We start from the raw sequence: 24,273 nt of genomic DNA, 5'->3' as shown, positions 1-24,273 counted from the left end.
AGATGCTCTTACATGGAGATCCATGTAATTTATTTTTTCTTTGTATATGTTCTGTCACTTGACTGAGACTTTATTAAATCTTAATCGACTGAGATCTAGGCATACCCTTAATATAACTCTCTAACCCTCTGATTACAGATACGTGAGCCGCCATGGTCATTTTGCTTGATGCATCGGTGCTCGCCAAGGAGCGAGCTACAGGATGTTGATGCACTCTGATCGACCGAGCTCTGCTATCAGTACATGTTTTGTACAGTTCCCCTACAGTTTTCAGCTCAAAAACTGTGTTGTGCTGCATTAGCGTGCAAGCATGAGGCTACCTTTTCCTTTTAGCACTACCTAGCTTAGCTTAGCTTGTGGGTTGACTTTGATCAGGAGGCGTCCACTTTCGGTGACCCGTGGGCATCCATCCCTTCCCTCAAAAGGAGAAAAACACGGAGGCTACGACTTACGAGGCTGAGGTAGAGACGCCAGAATCAGAATCGTAACGCATATGCAGCGAGTCAATGGGAACTTCACCGGCCGGAAGATACGGCCTCTTCATGTACGGGTGGAGGAATGGCGAAGGGGATCAAGTTCGGAATGATATTAGCGTTCGCGCTGGCCACAAACTGTTCACTGTTGCCCGCTGGATTAGGCCACACACACACACAAAAGTAGGCAACCATGGCGAGAAGGGAAATTCCCCAATTTTCGTGACTATTCCGCCGGAAAATACGGTCGTTCCTGTCCCCGTTCCTGTGCAAGAAGTTGTTCTGTTTTCTCTTTCGTTCCGATAGAATGAATCTGTCCCATTTCATATTTTCTCTCCGTTTCGGTTTTCCACGGAGCAGACGAGAATATTCTACAGTATTTGTCTTCAGATTTTCTTTTTTGAAAAACTAACAAGGAAAAAGCGAGTCCAAAGAAGCCTCTTGCCTGTCGTCTCGTCTGCAACTGTGCGCCTCTCAAGTAGCAGAGCGAGGCAGCCGAGTCAGGGAACAGGCCGCGGGACGACAGTGAGAACATGGAGCTGCCGCGGAGCGCCAAGACCGCGCCGGCGAAGGTCGACGTCCGGCGGCCACCTTCCGCCTTGCGCGGCCGACGGCCATCGTCACGACGTGCAGGGAAACCCCATTCCCAAATTGACGCCAAAGTGAGTTCCTAGGGTTTGCTATTTTCTCTTCTTTTCCTTTTTTAGGGTACTATTTTCTTTTCTAGTCCTGTTATTTCCGTGTTAGATACCAAAATTACCGTATCGATTGTGTACTTTTTTGCTTCAAATTTGATTTAACCGGACTTGTAGTCTCAGTCCGTAAAGATTAGGCTTCGTTGCAGTCTCTACTAGTACCAGTACTGGGTGGTCCAAACTTGACACATCATACATTAATGTTAGCTAGTGTTTCAATTATTCGGTAGGGAGGCAAATACAGAGATTTCTGATTAGAAAAGCAGCAACTTCCAACACCAATGCAGATAGTTCAATTGGAAATATATTGGTAATACTCCCTCCGTCCGGAAATACTTGTCATTGAAATGGATGTATCTAGATGTATATGAATAAAAATGGATGTATTTGGAACTAAAATACATCTAGATACATCCATTTCAATGACAAGTATTTCCGGACGGAGGGAGTAGTTGATTATTGTCCCACACGGTTGGGTGGGGAGGCTAAGTTGCTTTGGCATTGATGAAAGCAATAGGAAAACATAGCCATCAGCTTTTTATCCCAAGTGAAGTTCGCTTTTACATAATAGCTCAGGGCCTTTAACATCAATGCATAGTGAAATTTACTCCCTCCGTTCCTTTTTATAAGACGTTTTAGACAGCTGATTTTGAACTGTTTTGGGAGTTGTCTGAACCATCTAGAACCATCTATAACGTCTTATAAAAGTGAACAGAGGGAGTACATTAGAAGATTCAGAAATTAGCTACCTAGCTTTTACAATGAAGAAAGACCCTAATAAACGGAAGTAGCTGCGACATAAATCCGTATACAGTATATCAAAACTGTTCTAGGCTTGTAACTGTAGCTCTCAACTGTTCATAGAGAAAAATGCTTCTTTTACAGCCATTACTTCGCCATAAATTTCATGCATGCTTGGGCGATCTTTTGGTGACTTGACGGAGCATAACAGACCAAGTTTAAGGAGTTGCAGAGCGCAGATATGCATCACTGTAGTTGGCTTGTATTCTTCTATTTTGGGGGTAACAGTATGCTGATCTCCAGTTTTTGGCATAAGGCTGGGGTGAAGAATGTGTTCAATCTCTGAAAGTGATGCATCCACATACTTCTGGAGTGTAAGGCCATTACTGAAGGCTTCATCAGTAGGTCTTTTCCCCGTTAGCATTTCTAAAAGTATGATGCCGTAACTGTAGACGTCGCCGTCGGTTGAGATTTGACTGCCCATGCCATACTCTGCAACGATTGGAAACAAAAAGTTATATGACAAGCACTATAATAAAGTTATTATATAAAAAAAAACTCAATTCAGACTAGGTTTAGTTACCCACCAGGAGCAATGTATCCAATAGTTCCCCTTGGTCCAGATATGCTTGTTGAGTTGCTCTGAGCTTCAGATGAATAACCATGAATTAACCTTGCTAGCCCAAAATCACAGACATACGCATTATCGTCATCATCAAAGAGTATGTTGCTTGGCTTCAAATCACAGTGAACCACTGGTGGGATGCATTGGTTATGAAGGTATTCCAGAGCAGACGCAATGTCAACTGCTATGCATATCACTGTCCCCAAACTCAAATCAGCATTCTTCTGGATCTTAGCATGAAGTCGATTTTCAAGGCTACCATTTGCCATATATGCAAATACGAGAGCTTTGAACTCATTCCCCATCAGATCGTAAGTTGAGCATGCAGTTATGACACTCACGAGATTTCGGTGCCGGATGTTCCGCAAAGCTTTGCACTCAGCAATAAAGCTATCCAATGCACCATACTGATTAAGTTTGAACACTTTAACAGCCACCAAGCTGTCTTTTCCGTCCAACTGACCTTTATACACTATCCCGAATTGCCCAGAACCAAGTATATTGTTCGGAGAAAAGCCATTCGTTGCTTTGCTTACATCATTATATGTTAATCTTTTAAACTCCGTATATGTGTGGTCAATGGACTGACTTGATCTCCGCCTCTTGTTCTTTCTCAAAATATGGAAAACCAGGAAAACCAGCCCTAAGATCAAGGCCAATGCAACAACAGCTGACAGAGCTGCCAACAATGGAACAATGAACTTGCGCTTTCTCTGAGATGCCGAGGTGGAGCACCTGGGCAAATCGTTGACTTGAACATTTGAACAAAGAAGTGCATTTCCTTGGACAAAAACACTACTTGTGTTAGCAAAGGCTCCACCTATCGGAACTGGCCCCTCAAAGTTATTGAAGGACATATTTAGGTATTGCAGCGAAGTAAACGTCTCAAGGAATTCTGGTATTGTGCCGGATAAATTGTTTTGGGAGAAATCTAATACTTTGACACCCTTGAGGTTTGTCAATGACTCTGGAATGCTTCCTTCTAGGAGGTTCCTGTCTAAGTTCAGTGCTTCCAACCGGATACATGCACCAAGTGCGGATGGGATTTTGCCTCTGAGTTTGTTGTGCGAAAGGTTCAAGGAGCCAAGGTTTATCAAGCTACCAATTTCCAGAGGTATGGACTCTGTGAACTGGTTATGTGATAGGTCAAGTAACCAACTCAGTTGGTTCAACTTGCTAAACACGCGCCCATTGATACTTCCGTTGAGGCCATTGCTGGAAAGGTTTAGTGCCACCAATTTCTGGCAGCCAGCTAAACTTGTAGGTATGCTTCCACTTAATTCATTTTCTTGTAAATAAAGTTCCGTCAACTGATTCAAGTTACCAATGGAAGGTGGAATTTCTCCGGAGAACTTGTTCCGTGATAGGCTAAGAACAACCAGTTTGCTTAGCTGGCCAAGAATAGAAGGTATAGGCCCTGTGAAAATATTGTTATCAAGATAAAGTAGGGAAGTTTTAGACAGGTTCCCAATCTCCAAAGGAATAGTGCCAGATATGTAGTTTGACCGTAAAATCAAGTTAACCATACTTTTGGGCAGGGTTGCTACAGAACCAGGCGGCAAATTGCCACGTAGTTTGTTTCCGCCCAAGTTCACCTTTAGCAGCTGTGTACAGTTTGCCAAGGACGAGAAGAATGTCCAGTCTCCAGCTTCTAGCTGATTTGAGTACAGCATTAGGACCTGCAAATTCGTCAGGGAACTGAAGGAAGGAACCACCCCACTCAGCAAATTGTTTCCGAGATATAGGAACTCCATTCTGGAGGCATTGGCTAGCGATGCAGGGATGTCACCCTCAAAATGATTATTAGACATAATCAATGAATTTATGTTAGAAAGAGTGTTTCCCATATCAGAAGGAAGTGTTCCTCGAAGATTATTGTTGGCCAACCCAAGAAAGCTCAGCAAAGGTAAACTGTAAATGGACGGTGGCACTATCCCTGATAGATTGTTGTATGAGAGGTCAAGGAATTGCAGGCCTGATAGCTTGGATAAATCCGGAATGTTTCCCTGCAACTGGTTTTGCGCAATTAACAGACCTGTAAGCCGTGTGAGATTTCCTACTGAGGGCGGCACAATTCCAGTTAGGCTATTCCCTGTTAAATGGAGGTAGTTGAGCTTTGAAGGGAAGTTTGTGAAAGGTGGAATTTGTCCAGAAAGATTGTTCATTGAAACATGTATCTCTGTGATGGTTGAGCTGTTGAAAAGAGCTGCCGGTATGGCCCCAGAAAGACTGTTGTTTTGTAAAGAAAGGTAGCGAAGGGAGGAACAATTTGCCAAAAACAGCGGGATTTCTCCCTCGAGAAAGTTGTTGGCGAGACTGACAGACTCCAGAGCCGGTGAGCTCCCGAGTAGAGGTGGAATCTCACCAGAAAGTTTATTGCTGGACAAGTCTAGAGAGGATAGGTTGCGAAGCGTACCGAGTAGAGGTGGGATCGCACCTCCAACAGAGTTGCTGCTCAGCGCCAAGACATCAAGGCTAGAGCATAAGGACAGTGATTCCGGGATCTCGCCGCTGAGCGCGTTGGAGCTGAGGTTGAGGTACCGGAGTCCAGAGAGCCGGCCAATCTCTGGTGGGAGATGGCCAGAGAGCTGGTTGTTCGGCAAGTGGATTCTCACCAGCGACGTGAGGTTGGACATGCAGAGCGAGATTTCGCCGGTGAGGCCTTGTGCCTCCATGTCCAAGGCCACCACCAGGGGTAGTTGTGGCTGCCCTGTGCATGAGACGCCGCGCCAAGTGCAGAAATCAGGCGAGGTGGTGTTCCATGTGGTGATGGAGAGGCGAGACTTGAGGCAGAGCAGAGCGTCTCGGTTGTTGTCGGATTCATCAGCTAATGTTGTCAGAGACAAAGGATGCAAAACCGATGAGACAAGGATGGCTAACACTAATGCACAAGCCATCTGGTTGATATGCAATGTGAGCAACCATGGATCTTGGGCTGATTTGATTCTGGAAGAGCGGTAAATTGCCTTTTATAGAGGTTTGCTGCTGGATTATAGAAGCCTTTGGCTGATTGTTCTTGGTGCATACAAGTCTAGCTTTGTGTTCAGAACTGAAACCAACAAACGTGCCGTTTATAAACTTCTGGACCTACGGTTGGAGTTTCCTCGATGGAGTACCAGTTTGTTTGTTAGTCTGTCCACATTGGGTGTGTGAAATTATATGTAGTATAAACATGGACTATATCAGATTGACTTGGATTATGCCATTTTGAGGTCACAGTCGTGCTACAGTTCCTATTAATTTCTATTGAAACGTTTTCGCACTAGGAGTGTGATATTTGTAGTACATTTCAAACGACTTCTCTTCCTACTTATTGCCCCCAGTTTGGTAGATTTTGAGGGCAATGACGCGTATGAAAATCCTGTGAGAAGTTCCTGTCCAACTTCGTCAGTAGACTGAAAACTAGTGTGATCATATCAAACTTTTGCAGGTTCTCTAACTTGTGCACACTGTCTTGCCTAAATAGTTGATGGAGAAAAATAGTCGCACGCAAAGTCATTGCGCTGCCATCAGAACAGCATTTTCCAGTCAACATGATTGGTCTTTGAATAGATTTTTCTCTGTTACTTGTCTGTCTTATACAGTATATATCACTGTTAAAAGTTATAGAAACTTCTTGTCGAAGTTATCGAAATATCAGTTTTGTCTGCTGTCTTTCCAGTCAAAGTTATTGAAAGTTCTTGTCTCGTAGGTATGTTTTGAACTAGTCCTGGTACAGATCCTTTATTTAGACGGAGATGAAGCATAATGCCCAACCATAGTGAGTGCAACGGCCTTCATTTTCCCTCATAATGGATTGGAGGTACCTCTTGGTTCTTCGACTTGTTACAACCGGGATCATGCTGCTCATTTTCTTTCACCCGGCATCTTCGAGTATGTGCTCTGCCTTGTGATTCTACCATGTGCAACCTGTACCTCTCTTTGATATACCAGTTTTGTTTACAGAAAATCGAGTTTTTTTATATGACAATCTCTATCTTCTACTTTTATCTGTTCATTTTGCGGGAACTACCAGGACAAATAATCTCCCTACATCTCATGATATCCTGATTAATTAGTTTGATCCCAGCAATGTTTTATCCAAACTCATTTTCACCTGATACACTCCGTGACTGCCATCAGCCATCAGGAATAGATCACCTTAGGCGTAATAATTGAAACCCTTTTTTGTTGCCGGTGAGCTAACATGGAGTTCAATTCCATTACAAAGTATCGGATATACTTCTTCAGAATTTTCCGGTCAAGCTAGAAATTCAGGCCATTAATGAATATTGGTTGCTGTTGTCCACCTTGTATTTGTTTATAACCACATTGTATATGTTTCTTGCAGATACTGAACCCAATTGTCCACCTTGTACTTGCTGCCGACCATGCAGCTGTGGTCATAACTGATTGTACATCGTTCCAGCAGTCTTCTTGGGATCACTGTTCCGCAGAAAGCCAATTACAGTCTCCTCTTTTTACGCCATATATATGTATTACTCGGTTGTACCGTAGTAAAACAAGATACCGTTGTAACGATGGATGCTGGTCTATTGAGTATTTACCTGGCCTAAGACTCGGAGCACTATGCCATAACTTGTAACGATGAATGCTGGCGAAAATAGCTTTTGGAGCTCGGCCTTCATGGAGGCCGGTTTTTGAAAAATTCAAAATTCATATTTTTACATTTTAAAAAATTCTGAAAAAATGCATACATATATGGAGGCATAACACACATGTGTGTAAATTTTCAGGACGAAATAAGTTGAAATGGGGCTGTGCAAAAAAGACAAATCTATGGTTTTTTAACACATGATACTATTCATCCCAAAAGTCTATGAATTTGTTCTTTTTGCACATATCGTATCTCAAGATATTTCATTCTGAAATTTTACACGTAGACGCATCACATCCTTGTGTCCTTGTACAATTTTTTTCAGATTTTTTGAAACAAAAAAATGAATTTTAAATTTTTCAAAAAAAACGTCCTCCATGGAGGCCGAGCTCCAAAATGCCTTTCTCGAATGCTGGTCTCTATGTAACGATCTTACTACTATTCATAAGGACATGAGCAAGGTGCTAAGCATGTACATATGCCCAAACCGGTGCCTAAAAAGTGAGATAAGGCCATAAGGGCATCTTAACGCTGATCCTTAAACCTCCCGCAACCGTGCAAGCTATCCAACGCGGTCCTGTATCGGTCCGCGGGGCGGTCCTGGCATGATTTCTCTCACAAATCGGAGATTAACGTGGGCGAGGATTACGGGAGTCCGCACCGATCCCATGCCTGCTTTTGACTGCCCTGGCCCACCAAAAACCCGTCATCCGCGCTTTCCTTCCGATGCATGTGCCGCTTACCGCGTCGCATTCATGCCGACCCAGAGCACGCGGAGGCCGGCATTGATGTCGTGATGTGACCGGAGGGAGGGAGGGTGGCGCTGACCGATGCGACCTCTCCGTAGCCGTCGCTTCAATGCGGACGCATGTTCCTGAGGAACCAACTCCAGCCGCTGCATCGCATTGAAGCGGCTGATCGGCCCTTTGCATGGCCTAGCCACGACTATTAAGCCGCGCTCTGACGTCGTCCACAATGCCTCCTCCTCCTCCTCCCCGTCCCGCCCATCTCCCTCCACATTTCCGGCGATGGGCAAGTCCTGGGCGTCGGCGCCGGCAAGCACCTTCTGGGGCGGGTTCTGGCGGATCGTGGCGACGCTGCCCTCGAACTCCAGGACCGTTGTCCTCATCGGCTGGCGGCGACTCGACGCGAGCAGAGATCGTCATGTCCTCTAGTGACGAGGAGGACCAGCAGCCACCGTCGCTGCAGTCCGCGCTGGTGGTGCCGGGCCAGGTCTACGCCGTCACCGACATGGAGTTCAAGGAGCAGATGGAGTTGATGTTCCGTCGCTCCTTCGTCCACATCAACGGCCCGACTCCGCCACCGGGGGCGCTCCTCCCCGTGAAGCCGGTGTCGGCATCCCCTCCACGTTCTCCGCCACCGTGTGAAGGAAGAGTGGCTCTCACCGCCGCCCCGTCGCGTCAAGGAGGAGCGGCTCTCGCCGCCGCCCTGGCGCGTCGTGAAGGAGGAGCGCCGCTCGCTGCCGCCCCTACCAAGGCGCGTGGTCGCATTGTCAACTACCTCTGCAGCGGCGACATCAGCGGAGCTATTCGTCCTCCCGGAGCACCATGACGGTGCAGGAGTACGTCGACCAGGAGCAGCGCTGGCGGGACAGTCGCAACGCCGCGCGCCGACCAAGTTCGCGGACTTGGACGCCCCCCCCCCCCCCCCGCCACACATCGCGGCGGACCCGGACTTGGCGTACGCTCCGCCACCTCGACGGGGAGATGGCCAGGTACATCGAGGAATGGTCCCTCGCCGAGATCGACGCCACCACCGACGCCTCCTCCAACGACCGCCGCCCTCTCCCCCAGCCCACATCCTCGGTGGCCGCGGCCGCACTGTGCACAGCGCAGGAGGAAGCGGAGAGGATCATCCACAAGCATCAGTCGGCCGCCGGGAAGCCCTGCCGCGACACCGCCACCTTCCGTCGCCCGAAGCCCAACGACGACGATGACGCCGGATCGGCCGCCGATGACCGAGGAGGAACCGCCGGCCAGCCCGGCATGACCTACGAGGTCACCATAGTACAAAATCGAGTCACTTATTTTGGGACGGAGGGAGTATCTATTAACCATTCTTGGAGATAAGGAAGTTGTCCGTTTCCAGCTACTTGGGAAGAAATGGAAGGGGAAGTTCAGCGGTTCATGTGAGGATTATCAAGTTGAAAGTGGATGGAAGAAGTTTGTCAAAGACAATGATATGAAGATGGATGATATCTGTCACTGAGATGGACTCATTAGTTGCGGTCAAGATGATCGGGGGCGTGATCAAGACAGGTCTATTTGTGCATCTCTAGTTAAAGAGATTAGGTATCTCTTATCTCTTCATGAAAATTGTATTACTCATATTAGTCGGTCTCAAAATAAGGTTAGCAATAGCTTAGCGAATTTCGCTCGCATAGAGGTAGAACAATGACTTGGATAGGTTCTGGTCCCTCTTGCGCTCTGGAACTAGCAAATGCTGAGTGTAACACTACTATGGTTTGAGTAATACAATTTATCACCCGCAAAATCAAAAACAAAAGATGGACGATATCTGCCTCTTTGAGCAGTTGACCAACCAAACGAGCACCACGGAAGTCCATATTATCCGTGCAAATAATGGTAATAGATTGATATGCCATACTGCCATCTTACCGAGTTCCCTATCCCTAAACTCTATAGCAAGGACACTTTTGGTCATGGTGGTACTTCTTCGTGTTGGCTAGTAGAGTCCTGGACTCCTTGTTGTTTTGATCAGACGATGCCTACTTCACCTGCGTAATGCTGCAAGTTATTAGCAAACTTGTGTTTGATTCAATGTTGAATTAGTGATATCGGTGTGCTGCGGTGAATGCTAATTTGAAGCCTTCTTGTTGAATTACTAAAACCTATGTTCATGGGTGCTACAAGACTTGTTGCTATGATTTTTTTTTGTCATACTTTTCACTGTTTCTTGCTGCATTTGTGATAGGAAATAGCTGCAAATCGTCCCCTTCTTGAAGACATCGTCGCGGCCTTCATTGCCCGTCGGGTTGCTCCAGGAGAAACCCTGACCCTCGTGTCGGGCGGTGGCGGCGCTCCGGTGTCGTTCCCTTCCTGAAGGCGCCGCCTTGGAGCCCTCGGTTCGCCGTATGCGGCTTCACTTCTTCGCGGTGGCGTGTTCACGGCTTAGATCTCCGGTTACTCTTGTAGTGCTAGGGGTGGTGTTGCTGCGCTCAGCATCTTTGTATCCTGCCTTGGGTGTGTGTGTTCTGTTGGCGTGCGGTTGTACCAGGTTTGTTGATGATCTTTGCTTTATATATAAAGCAGGGCGAAAGCCTTTTTCGATAATAGCTGCAAAGAAAGCTCATCATGTGGTAACAGAAGAACTGCAAGTGTTATGATTTATTCCTGTAGTGATGTCATTCATGGATTTATGCACTGCTAGCTCCAAAAAATCAATGTCCTCTCCTCTCCCGCGACCGCGCCCAGCCTTCTCCCCCGCGCGCCTCTCCCTCCCCCTTCCTCTCTGCCGCCGTCGCCGGCGCCCGCTGTAGCCTGGGCCGGGCGACGCTGGTGGCGGCGGCCCCCTGGCTTTTCCCCTCTCGGGTGTCCGCCGGCGCGGGACGGGGCGACCCCGGGCGGTGCTTCTAGGCGGCGGCGGTCCGGCGCGGCGGCGGGGGCTCCTGGCGCGAGCGGGGGCGGACTTCTGGACGGCGGGGCGACGCGGCGGTGCGGTCTGGCGGCGCCCGCTCGGCCCAGATCTAGGCCCTTCAGGCCCCATCTGGGCCAGGGCGGGCCAGCGGCGGGGTGGGTCTGCTTCGTTGCTTCCGGGAGGTGCGGGAGAGGCGATGAGCGGCAGGGTGCTGGCGGCGCCATCGCCGGCTTGCTGCAGCATGGCGGCGGGGCTTAGCGGGCCCGTTTCGGGCCTGGCCGGGCCAGGGGTGGCCAGGCATGCCCTGCTGCCGCGTCCGGACGGCTACCGCGACGGTGCCGGAGGCTCTGGCCTCCCGCATGACGGCGGTGGAGGTGGTTCCCCCCCGTTCAGCTTCGGTGCTGCTTCTCCCTTTGCGGGGCGCTTCTCTCCGGCCCTCTTGGCCTCGTGTTGGTGTTCGCAGTGAGGCGGCGTGGGTGACGGCGCAACCATGATGGCGCATGGTGGTGGGCGGCGGTCTGGCTGGTCGGCTCCGGTCCGTTGGGCGGTGGGGATTGGAGTACGGGAGAAATCCTTGCCGGTCTTCGGCCCCGATGCGGTGACACCTGCGGGTGCCACCATTCCTTCCTGGAGGGTGTCGGTGATATCCATCCCCCACCTCCCTCCGCGTGCTGGGGAAACCCTAGGACATGTCCGGGCAGCAGCGTCGCCGGCGTCGCTTTCCTTCTTGGAGGTGCTGTTTTGTACGTGGTGGTCCGGAGCCTCAGGTTATAGTGGTTTGTCTCTAGTGGGCGTAGCGGTGACGGGTCATCCGCGCTCTGTCGAGCTGCCGTTGTCGGCATTTGCTTCTTCTTCTTTTTCTTTTGGGCTTGTTGTGTTGTTCGCCCCAGCGATCCTGTGTCGGTGTTGGTTGTTTTGGAATACAAAGCGGGGGGAAACCCTTTTTCGGTAAAATCAATGTGCTTTCACCTATGCCGTTCCTGCAGTTCACTTTTATATGTATTCCTATGTTTGTTACCAGGAGAGTGTGGCATAAGAGAAGTGATGTTGCAAGAGAATATGAAAGCTGTGTACGTAAACCTTAGCCAAATAGGCTCAAAAGAACTGGCCCTTATACCATTTCTGAAGAGGCTTGTAATAAGTAAGGACAGTCTTATTCAGCATCTGACCGATTAGAAGGCTGGTTAATCTATGACCCACATGCTAAGAAAGAGGACCATAACGCACAAGAATTCTTCCTGTACCATCCAGTGTTACCACGCAAACAATTTCAGACATCACATATATCACCTCAAGCAAAAGCAAGAACTTAAGTGTGCAAAAGACATGACATTTATAACAGCTCAAGAAAGGTGTGACAATTATAGTGTTCTAGATTACAGATACCAACTAAACACAGCACGGGGAGACGAAACATCGTGGCGTCGTGGATTCCAGTTAACAACGAGCGACAACGCCATTCCATAGTCTATACACATCAAGGGTACAGGAGTTGATGATCTGTCAGGATCCTAGGTATGCAGAAAGGAAGCATCCATTGACTGCAGAATACTGGCCGTATCGAACCTGAAGCTTCTGAAGCTTTTGCCAGGGCGGTTGTCGACGTGCTGCGTGCCAGATCCTGCTCTACTAATAACAGGATTCTGCATGTCGGATCCTGCTCTAGTAATAACAGGGTTCTCAACAGGCACAAAGACACCCGAGGGATTCTTCGCTTTCCACACAGTACCTGTGCAGTGATGTTACCTCAGGGTTAACAACAATGTAGGAAAGCAGTACATGTCACAACAGGTTCAACATGGGTATATATCAAGCGCCAATAGTTGCTCATGAATATAATATTGCCCTCGAATATGTTATACTTGTGTATTAGCTTTGGTTCACTTCAGAAAGTCATCTGTGGATTGACTTTGGACTTTAGAGAACAGGGCTTGGTAAATTCGAAGCAAAACAGTTAATACAGAATTAACTCGTGGGTACTCAGGAATGTCTTTATCTAGGCCAATGACCACAATGGGCATAAGAGGGAGCAGAAGAAACCTCTAGCAGATGTATCTGGCTTCTGATATACTTGGGACCGATGTGTGCCTATCCATGATTTCAGACCCCTGGGACAAGCAAAACCATAAGGCACCAAATAATGTGGAACCAACAAAATACATTTAAGAAGCAGAACCAATCGAACATGCTAAGAGTTTAACAGCAACAATGGGAGCAATGCATATAACAACTTCTGCACAAAGGAAGACACAAAAAATAGTGTAAAGAAGTACTGACGTCAAAAATGGTGCAACCATATAAAGCTTCATCCCATTCACTCCACGAGATATTGCATCATCACTAGCAGGTAGAAGATCATCAATTCTGTGCCATGAGATCTCCTGCCATATTCACAGAGAGAAAAGGTTAGCAGTGGCAATTTCACTGATTTACCAAAAAAAAGGTTTAAAGAAGAAAGAGAATAGTAAATAAAAACCAAACAATGCAAAGACAATAGCTTTGAAGCTCGAGCAAACAAAAAAATTACTAACACAATGCTATACCTAAGATAGCATACGGGATAATAAAAATTTGCAAGCAGTTTGGTCATGTGGCAATGTTCAAACCAAGGAAATAAGAACATGTGGGGATGCAATGTGCTGATTAAAAAAACATGTGTGAAATTGCAAAGAGTCTGGGCATGTGTCAGCGTTACAAAAATAGTAACAAATATCTACATAGTGCCACTTCTCAGCCGGGATGCACTGTTGCAAAACATCAGGACCATTCAATTACAATATGTTATTCAGAAAGGAGAAACTATTACATACAGTAGTAAATACAATTGAAGACTACCGATTAAGGAACCATGACATGCATACCAACACCATACCATATATTCATAACATGATGTTGATAGGTGCGGAAAAAAATTGTTTTACCGAATAGAAGGATGAGGAAAGATTTGAGAATTTGCATACACTGATCTCTTTCTTAGTTTGAGGTGCGAAAACAGTATCTTCCTTAACACCCGTAATAATATAGAGTCGAACTCTTTGTTGTCCAATTGAAACTTCAATGTGGTCATCCATTTTCAAAAGCTTAGAAACATCACACCCAGTCTCCTCCAGAACCTGCATAGTTATGCAAATAAATGTCGCTTAGGTAAAACTGGTTACAGAATGAAAAGCAGGGAAGTGTAAAACATGGACAGGACGAGCTCGTAATTGGACAAAAGAAAAAATATGATAAACTTCAGATCTTCATGTAATTTATGCAGAGAACTAATAGGCATAAATACAGCTAATTGGTGCTAAATTGCCTCATTCTCGGTCGAGAAAAATAGTATAGATGACTAGAGAGCTTGATAGTCCCACCTAGAAAAGAACACATCTAAGAATGAAGCTGAAACATGATACTTTTACTTCTGAATATGCTACGAATTCGGGATTCAATTGTTATCTTTGACATTGTGACAGTGACACATTGCCAAAAGGAAAATTGATGTGGTCCATCGTTGGCATAAGAAGACGCCCATATGTAGAGAACAGATGCAGGCGTTAACTCAAGAATGCAATGTGTTGGGGTGCATAGAATATCTAGAGCTTTGAAATTTGAATTGTTAGGAAACTATTCTGTAAAAATCAAGGACTTCCATGTTCAGCAAACCAGAAAATGACTGTCCAGCAATATCTACAGACATTATTGCTTCACTACAAGCGCAATATATCTGATGGAAACTGTAAAGCACAACATGGATCAAGCCCAGAAACTTACTTCTCTAACTGCACAAGTATGATCCTCTTCATCTTTGCTCCTCTTTCCGCGGGGGAAACTCCAGCTGGCACTAGACTTCCATCCTTTCACAAGTAAGCACTGCAGAGAAAAAGGGAAAAGTCAGCAAACCTTGAGATTCAACAAAATTCCTGAGGAAATTGAGGGCTATTGCATAGCAGAGTGTGAAATTGTACTATGTAAAAATTGAGAAAATTAAGCGATTCATCTATAAGAGGCTAACAGGTATCACATGCTAGGATTTAAATTGCATCCTTTCGAGCAGAGCGACTGATATCAGACGCGCTGCTTATCTCCAAATCCCAATCTTTAGTACAGCCGTTGCTGCTGTTCCGACCTAGCAGCCCACTCCTATAAATCCTAAACCACATCTAGGGATGCAGTAACATGCTCTCGGATGGGCATAAAAGACAGAGCGCACAAAGAATTACCCTGTCATAGTTGTCATCGAGGATGATGGCGCCGGAGACGGGGACCCGGAACTTGTAGTGGGTGAAGTCCTTGTAGATGTCGTCGAGGTGCGCGCGGTAGGGCCTGAGAGCGGCGCAGCTGTTGAACACTGCACACACAAGGACGACGGCGACCGCGACGGCGACAATGTCGGAGTTAGCGACGAAGCCGCCAAGAATCATCATCCTCGACGGGGCTCGGAGTCCCGGACCGTGACGAGAGGGATTTAAAGGGAAAGGAAGGGGAAAAAAGGAGGAATCTTACTTAGGGAGGTGAAGTCCTTGAAGGAGAGGGACTTGAGGGAGGGGTTGTGCTCCACGGAGTTGTCCTCGTAGAACCAGTGCGCCTGCTCCAGCAGGAACAGGATCCGCTCGAAGGACTCCAGGTCCTCCTTGGGCACGTTCAGCACGAACCGGCTGCGGCACGAGATTGGATTCGATTGGATTGGACTGGATTCGGTTTTGGGTCGGATGGAGTTGCGGAGATGGGGATCGGGGTATGGGTTAGGGATACGCACCTGCAGAGATCGTCGAGCAGCTCCTGCGGCGGCAGCTGCCCCCGCGATGATGACCGGTTCAGTCCCCCGCCGCCCGCCATCGCCATCCACCGCCCGCCGCCGCCCACTCGCTCTCGCGCTCGCCCGCCCCTCTGGCTCCGGTCTCCTCACTGTAGGCCGGACTCGAGAAGGGGGGAAGTGGAGTATGGGAGCTGTGACTCAAGCCGGAAAGCGTACTCTCTATTTTACGTAAATCGAAACTTCATTGCTGCACAAACTATCTGCCATGTTTTTTTTTTCTTTTGTTGAACCAGGCTCTAGCGAACTAAAACCCTTGGGGCAACTCTAAGGTGGTTCATCAAATCACTCCTGAATCGCTGGATTGCATTTTTTTTGTCATCAAACGCCGACCATCAAATTTGTCCGAACCAGTTCGGATGTTCGGAATCCCACAAACTGGAACCAAACATAGGGGTGGTTTGTGGGCGTCCGAACATCCACCACGTACGCCGCCAACACCGATGGCCCATGTCCAAAACCCTTGTCCCGCCTCTCTCGCCGCGTCTACGAGCTAGTCACGCCACATTCGTGTCAGTTGAGAGCAGACATGACGGCTTTCTAACAAACTCAAGTCGGCTGACCAGCCGTCCCCATGTCCGGCATTCACACCGCCGCTCCACATTCAAGTCGCCTCTCCCGCCGCGTCCACGAGTTACTCGCGCCCCATTCATGCCAGTTTAAAGCAGACGTGACGACTTTCTACCTAACTCAAGTCGGCTGACCAGCCGCCCCCTGTCCGTCATTCACACCGCCGCTCCACATTCAAGTCGCCTCTCCCGCTGCACCCGCTCGCTCTATGCACTGCATTCATGTCGGTTCATAGCAGACATGACCAAACAGGACAACGGAACGGCTTCCAACCGCATTCAAGTCGGTTAACCAGCCGTGCGTCTACCCGAAATTCACAGTGGTGCGGTGAACGATAAGCCAAATCCAGGCGCTCGCATTCAAGTCGTCGCTCCGTCAGCCCGGGCGTCGGCTATTTAAAGTCGATTGGGACGTCATAGAACCCTACCCCTCTGAGCCACATCTCCCTATACTAGTGTCGTCGGTGCACCACCCCTTTCCTCCAACCCTCATTTTTACTACCGTCGCAATTGCCATAACCCATCGTGGGTGGTGGAAGAGCCTGGTGACGTGGCGGAAGTCACGGCCGATGTGCATGCATGGGAAGCTCGATGCGCGACCCGCATTTCAGCGGGATAGTCCTCGAAGGAGAGGCACTCGAGGGAGGGGTTGTGCTCCACAGAGTTCTCCTCGTAGAACCAGTGCACCTAATACAGCAAGAATAGGATCCACTCAAAGGACTCCAAGTCCTCCTTGGAAATATTCATCATGAAGCGGCTGCGAGGAGACTGGATTCGGTTTGGGTTGGATGAACTTGTGGAGAGAGAGTGATGGGGTCAGGGTTGGGTTAGGGTCATGATCCTATATAGATCTTCGAGCAGGTCATGCGGTGGTGGCTGCCCCCTCGACGTCGACTAGATGAGTCCCAGCCACCTGCCACCACCCACTGCCGCCCACTCGCACTCGCCTTCCCTTGCCCCTCTCTGGCTTTGGTGTCGCTCACTATCGAGCAGATTCAACAGGAGGAAGTGGAGTAAGGGGTCATTTGGTTCCAGACCTTGTCCTGCACACTTTGCCACACATTTCTTGGCAAAATTGTGTAAGCTAAATTCAACAAATGAAATTTACGAGTTGGTAAGCCTAAATAAATCTTGCCACACTTTTGAGTGTATGTGATTTGGGGCTCCAATTTTGCAAAAATCATCTTTCCTAAGGTGAGGCTTGAATCAAACATCCTTCTAAGTTGGTCGAACTTGCCTAAGCTTAGGTGTGACAACCTAACTGATCTTAGTTACAAACCAAACAACCTCTAAGAGAAAGAAAAAAGTGCGGACAACCGCCACCCCATACCTTTCCACTCCCACATCTAAAACCTAACAAAACATCCCTTGGTGCCTACTGGGTTTGCCTGCGTGTCGGCTGGGCTTGGGAGTTGGGACCGGCCTACCATGTTGGGTTTGGACCTCCCACATCTGAATGACCCCACCCCCAAAGCGAATTGACCTAGGCAACCCCTTCATCTTTCCCCTCATCCGAACCTAGGATTCATTCTCCCCTACCTTCGAGCACCATGGCCATCCATAGCCCAACAAGCTCAGGTTCATCGTGTGATGGCTCCATTTTATGACACATTTTAGAGCTCATTTTTTCCATCAAAACTCCTCATATTATGTCCCAATGTACCACTTTCATGTCCATTATGCATGATTTCTGGTTCGCACTCATTTTTTGTGAGCATTGCACAGTCTTTAATTTGTATCAGAGTTTGTTTTCTTTGTTCTTGTTGTGTATGTAGGTGATTTGGAATTCCTATGGACTTAGCATGATGAATGACCCAAGATGGAATCGATACGGAGGCCTTTCATGGAGTTTGACAAAAGATATTTCCCAACCATCCAAAATTGAAGGACCAATAAAGGGCTTACATGGAGAGTTTTTTCGTTGTTTTATTGTGTGTGTAGGTGATCTCCACCCCCGAGTCCATACTAACGGTTTAGCGTCTCTATTCCCATGACTTGTGAAACATAGTCATCAACCGAATTGTATACTGGTCAAACAATCTGTGTTCGCATAACGTTGTGAACTACGTACCATCAGAACTATCAATATACAATATGTAGTCTCACAAACAAGTCACATACTTATTTATACATATCAGTGATGATAATACATAAGGAAATAATCATCATCACATGATTTCCTATAGGGCCTATCTCCAGCAGTACGAGTATCCGCACTCGCACACAGTGCCTGTACCAGGTGATTCTGGCAACGGGAATTGCAATAACTTTCGCATCTTCATCGATTTCATCCTTGTTTGTTCCTAAGGGATCCTTGGACCTCATGGGAGATATTGCGAGAGAATGGGGCTCACCTAAAGCCCATGGATCAAAGGGGGCAAGCATGCATATCCATGGAGGAGGCATGAGGAGACTGGCTATTTAGACACCTTCAACCCTAGGCGTTGGGGATCATCCATCCACAAAATCCACACAGTCGTAGGTGTTGGAAATATGAGCAAATTACTACGAGATTTTATCCGAATAAACAGAAGATAGATCATGACAGCAATAGCAGAGATTAAACTAATCATGCGAACTAGCCTAGTAGATGAACAGATCACATCTAGGGCACATACTAGAAACATGAATTCTACCATGATCTCGAACAAGAAGGATAGAATCACATACGGTGCAGCGGGTGCAGCACCGCCGGCGTTGACATTGTCGCCCATGTCGTCGAGGATGAGATTGCCGAGGTCAGGGAAGAAGTCGTCGTTGGCGAAGTCGTCGCTAGCAGCAATCGCGCGAGTGCGCTCCCCAAAAACCTGATCGCCCCTCTCCCGTACAAGATCACGAGAGGCGGGGTTCCGGAGGCCTGCTGTCCCTTCTTGTGGTGCACGCCGAAAGGAGGGATGGAGAAGACTTGCCATGGCGGCGCAATGATCTGGAATGGTGGTGCGAAACCATACGATACATTGGCGGCTAGGGTAGACGTCTGCTTGACTATATAGTGCGGGCCGGCTAGGTCGTGGGAGTAAACCCCACGTCCGAGTCGCGATCCAAAAGAATCGAAAACGGTTCAGTAATTAACGCGTCCGTTAATTATTAATTACTGACTCATTAATTTTTCCCGAGCAGCAAAAATATAGACAACGTGCATAGCTCTGTCCTCGGCTCGGCTCAATACCGCAACCCGCGGCGCGTCGTGACAAGGCGTGGCATGGCGAGGCGAGCGAGGCGGAGGAGCGCGCGTGTAGGTCTCCTCTTCTCATTCTCAAACAAGTGGTAGAAGAGCTCACCTTATAAAGAGGTGCAAGTCTCACTCAACTTCCGTGGTGGGACTAAACTTTAGTCTCACTCACTCCACTCACATGTGTGCATGAATGGGCCAAGAGAATTTCAGAATTTTAGTTGGGCTTTGGGCCAAAGGCCTACTAGCAAAATTCCAACAATCCCCCACAAAGTCTCATTGGCACATCTCACCATTTAGTTCCAAAATATTGTTTATATACTGGTGCTTAGTGGAGACTGTGAAGTTGAACTTCCACTTAGAGTTTTATGCTACACTAGATCACAACTTGAATAGTGGACTATGCCCTGAACTACAAGTTTTCTGCGAGACTAGTTTCACACAAATTCTTGACCGATACTAGGCTGCCGCAAGGCTTCCCCGCGGGTGGAGCGTATACGTCATACTCCAGGGCCTTTCATGAATTTATTAGAGAACACTCAATTCTCACAGACTGCGACGTTAACAGTCAAATTCATATAGGTGTGTTCCTCAGGAGATGCTCTGCAGGACAACATCTCTGCTTACTCAAATAAGCCACTTGGAACACATTAAGATAAATATCAACCTGCCATGCAGATCAGGAGAGTATTTGTGATAGCCTGGCTTATTAGGGATGATAGACTACTCATATGAATAAGGAATTCCTTCTTTTCCGGGAGCCCATTCGGACAGAACTCCAAAGTTAAGCGTGCTCAGCTTGGAGTAGTTTCTGGATGGGTGACCGACCGGGAAGTTGCTCCCGGGTGCGCACGAGTGAGGACAAAGTGCGCAGAAAAGACTAGTATTGATCTGTGGGGCCAGTCTAGATCCCGCCAGGAGTAACGACCACCGGCGGGTGTGTCCGGGGCGTTACAAGTTGGTATCAGAGCCGACCCTCGCGGTTACATGGATGTTCGCGGACAGGTGCGCGATCATGTTGTTCATGACGTTTGTGACCCATCGTGGCACACGGCATGGAACATGTACCGGACTAGATGCACAGACGTATGTGCCAAGAGGGAGCGTTCCTATGGCCCGACGAGGACGTCGTTTCCTCTGAGTGGGGGTGTATGTGATAGCCTGGCTTATTAGGGATGATAGATTACTCATATCAATAAGGAATTCCTTTTTTTCCGGGAGCCCATTCGGACAGAACTCCAAAGTTAAGTGTGCTCGGCTTGGAGTAGTTTCAGGATGGGTGACCGACCGGGAAGTTGCTCCCGGGTGCGCACGAGTGAGGACAAAGTGCGCAGAAAAGACTAGTATTGATTTGTGGGGCCAATCTAGATCCCGCCAGGAGTAACGACCACCGGCGGGTGTGTCCCGGGCGTTACAGTATTGCATCTTCACGGAGTGGGATAATTAAAATAGGGATACTCTCCTCCCAGCTGACCAACAGCTTGTCTCCCACTTCTACTTCACGGGATCTCCAATCACATAGAGTGGGTTACCACTATGGACAACTCATGTGGTGGGTCTCAAACCCATCTCCATCGATGCATTATCTATGACATTACGTGATACCTTTGTGAAGGGATCTGCCAAGTTTTTCGACGTTTGGATATAATCCAACGTAATAACTCCGGAGTTCCTCAATTTTCTGACAGATTTTAGTCTCCTCTTCACATGCCTTGAGGACTTCATATTGTCCTTAGAACTATTTATCTTGACGATCACAGTTTGATTATCACAGTTCATCAGGATAGGGGGTATTGGTTTTTCAACCATAGGTAAGTCCATCAAGAGCCCACGAAGCCACTCTGCTTCAATAGTGGCAGTGTCTAATGCTATGAGTTCTGCTTCCATAGTTGACCTCGTTAAGATGGTCTGCTTGCAAGACTTCCAGGAAACAACACCACCACCAAGTGTAAAAACATAACCACTTGTGGCCTTAATCTCATCAACATCAGATATCCAGTTCGAGTCACTATAACCCTCCAGTACCCTTGGATACCCGGTGTAGTGAATCCCATAGCTCACAGTGACTTTCAAGTAGCGCATAACTCTCTCAAGTGCACGCCAATGATCATCTCCCGGTTTTGACACAAACCGACTCAGCTTGCTCACAGCAAAAGAGATGTCAGGCCTCGTGGCACTCGCCAAATACATAAGCGAGCCAACAATCTGAGAATTCCTTAGTTGATCTCTAGAAATCCGTCGATTCTTTCGAAGCAACACACTAGCATCATATGGAGTTGGAGAAGGCGTGCAGTCGCTATACCCAAAACGACTTCAGATCTTTTCCACATAGTGAGACTGAAGCAGTGTAATCCCACCATTCTCATCTCTCAACAGCTTGATGTTTAAGATAACATCAGCTACTCCTAGATCCTTCATCTCAAAGCAACGGGATAAGAAATCCTTAACCTCCTTGATTAAATCAAGTTTGGTTCCAAAGATCGGTATGTCGTCAACATACAGACAAAGAATGAATTCTTCGCCCCCACCATGGCGATAGTACACACACTTGTCACCATCGTTTACTACAAAGCCGGTAGCAGTTAATGTTCTTTCCAACTTCTCATGCCACTCCTTAGGAGCTTGTTTAATGCCATATAAAGACTTTAATAACTTGCTCACCTTTCCTTCCTGACCAGGTACTACAAAACCATCTGGCTGATCCATGTAAATTTCCTCCTTCAACTCTCCATTGAGGAAAGTCGTCTTAACGTCCATTTGATGAACGGGAAGACCATGTGAGGCAGCCAGTGATAGTAGCACCCGAATTGTGGTCAGTCTAGCCACGGGTGAGTAAGTATCAAAGAAGTCTTCACCTTCTTTCTGGGTATAACCCTTAGACACAAGCCATGCCTTGTACTTTTCAATCGTACCATCAGGTCTAAGCTTCTTCTTGAACACCCACTTACATCGTACAGGTTTGCACCCATAAGGACGGTCAGTGATCTCCCAGGTTCTGTTAGTTAAGATGGAATCCATCTCGCTACGAACAGCTTCCTTCTAGTAGTCAGCATCAGGAGATGCATAGGCTTCTGAAATAGTCCTGGGTGTGTCATCCACAAGGTACATAATGAAATCATCACCAAAGGACTTTGCAGTCCTCTGTCTCTTACTCCTCACAGGAGTTCCATTGTCACCCTCAACAGGATTCTCAACGTGTTCCATCGCAATGGTGGGTTCAGGAATTACAGCGAATTCCTCACTAGATGGAGTAGGTATCTCCTGATTTGATGAACTCGACATATCCTTCGTAGGGAATATGTCCTCAAAGAAAGTTGCATCATTCGACTCCATAATCGTACCAACATGCATGTCGGATACCTCAAATTTTATTATCGAAAATCTATAACCAATGCTATGAAAAGCATAGCCCAGAAGAACACAATCCACGGTTTTTGGTCCAAGCTTGCGCTTCTTGGGAATTGGTATATTGACTTTCGCCAAGCAACCCCAAGTACGTAGGTAAGAGAGTTTCAACCTTTTCCTTTCCCATTCCTCAAATGGAGTCATGGTCTTATGCTTTGTGGGAACATGGTTTAGGACATGACATGCAGTCATTAGCGCCTCCTCCCACCATTCCTTGGAAAGACCCGATGTGTCTAACATGGCGTTAACCAAATCAGTTAGAGTTCCGTTCTTTCTTTCGGCCACCCCATTAGACTGTTGGGGATCGTTGCAGAAATTAAAAAATTTCTACGCATCACCAAGATCAATCTATGGAGTTTACTAGCAACGAGAGGGGAGTGCATCTTCATACCTTTGAAGATCACAATGCGGAAGCGTTGCAAGAACGCGGTTGGAGGAGTTGTACACGTAGTGATTCAGCTCGCGGCAGAATCCGATCCAAGCATCGAACAACGGTGCCTCCGCGTTCAACACACGTGCAGCCCGGTGATGTCTCCCGCGCCTTGATCCAGCAAGGAGGAGGGAGGAAGAAGGCTCCAACAGCAGCACGACGGCGTGGTGGTGGTGGAGTGGCAGTTCTCCGGCAGGGCTTCGCCAAGCTCACGCGGAGGAGGAGAGGTGTTGGGGAGGGGAGGGGCTGCGCCTTGGATGTGGTGCTGCTGCCCTCCCTCCACCCCTCTATTTATAGGGAGAAGGGGGCCGGCCCCTCTAGATGAGATCTAGAGGGGGGGCGGCGGCCAAGGGGGAGGGGGCTTGCCCCCCAAGCAAGGGGGGCACCCCCCTTTAGGGTTCCCCCCAACCCTAGGCGCATGGGCACTAGGGGGATGGCGCCCAGCCCACTTAGGGGCTGGTTCCCTTCCACCTACAGCCCATAAGGCCCTTCGGGGCAGGTGGACCCTCCCGGTGGACCCCCGGAACCCCTCCGGTGGTCCCGGTACAATACCGGTATACCCCCGAATATTTCCGGTGACCGTATGATGACTTCCCATATATAAATCTTCACCTTCGGACCAATCCGGAACTCCTCGTGACATCCGGGATCTCATCCGGGACTCCGAACAACATTCGGTAATGACATACAAACCTTCCTTATAACCCTAGCGTCATCGAACCTTAAGTGTGTAGACCCTACGGGTTCGGGAATCATGCAGACATGACCGAGACACCTCTCTAGCCAATAACCAACAACGGGATCTGGATACCCATGTTGGCTCCCACACGTTCCATGATGATCTCATCGGATGAACCACGATGTCGAGGATTCAAGCAATCCCGTATACAATTCCCTTTGTCAATCGGTACGTTACTTGCCCGAGATTCGATCGTCGGTATCCCAATACCTCGTTCAATCTCGTTACCGGCAAGTCACTTTACTCGTTCCGTAATGGATGATCCCCTGACCAACTACTTGGTCACATCGAGCTCATTATGATGATGCATTACCGAGTGGGCCCAGAGATACCTCTCCGCCATACGGAGTGACAAATCCCAATCTCGATCCGCGCCAACCCAACAGACACTTTCGGAGATACCTGTAGTGC

At 47.9% G+C, this 24,273-nt stretch overlaps 2 protein-coding genes and 1 long non-coding RNA gene across 3 annotated transcripts; 1 reads left to right on the top strand and 2 right to left on the bottom strand.

The window, feature by feature from the left end:
- Positions 1-634: 634 nt before the first annotated feature.
- Positions 635-7,182, top strand: LOC123146033 (uncharacterized). The gene is made up of 3 exons (XR_006472580.1): positions 635-1,135; positions 6,226-6,407; positions 6,865-7,182. It is a non-coding gene; the product is annotated as an uncharacterized lncRNA (long non-coding RNA).
- On the bottom strand, positions 1,736-5,558 carry LOC123146032 (receptor kinase-like protein Xa21). Its single transcript, XM_044565603.1, has 2 exons — positions 2,497-5,558; positions 1,736-2,401 (listed from the first exon to the last, which is right to left on the bottom strand). The coding sequence occupies exons 1-2, from the start codon at positions 5,429-5,431 to the stop codon at positions 2,019-2,021; spliced, it is 3,318 nt and encodes a 1,105-aa protein (XP_044421538.1). The 5' UTR covers positions 5,432-5,558; the 3' UTR covers positions 1,736-2,018.
- Positions 7,183-12,058: 4,876 nt separating the features above from the next.
- On the bottom strand, positions 12,059-15,753 carry LOC123146031 (mRNA-decapping enzyme subunit 2). The gene is made up of 8 exons (XM_044565602.1): positions 15,491-15,753; positions 15,238-15,389; positions 14,955-15,082; positions 14,506-14,604; positions 13,710-13,862; positions 13,027-13,130; positions 12,790-12,857; positions 12,059-12,478 (listed from the first exon to the last, which is right to left on the bottom strand). Exons 1-8 carry the CDS (start codon positions 15,574-15,576, stop codon positions 12,261-12,263), a joined length of 1,008 nt encoding a protein of 335 aa, XP_044421537.1. The 5' UTR covers positions 15,577-15,753; the 3' UTR covers positions 12,059-12,260.
- Positions 15,754-24,273: the final 8,520 nt, after the last annotated feature.

Source organism: Triticum aestivum, chromosome 6D (genome assembly GCF_018294505.1).
Source record: "Triticum aestivum cultivar Chinese Spring chromosome 6D, IWGSC CS RefSeq v2.1, whole genome shotgun sequence".
Lineage (NCBI taxonomy): Eukaryota > Viridiplantae > Streptophyta > Magnoliopsida > Poales > Poaceae > Triticum > Triticum aestivum.
The sequence above is the reverse complement of the archived record's forward strand: the minus strand, read 5'-3'. Positions and strand labels throughout refer to the sequence as shown.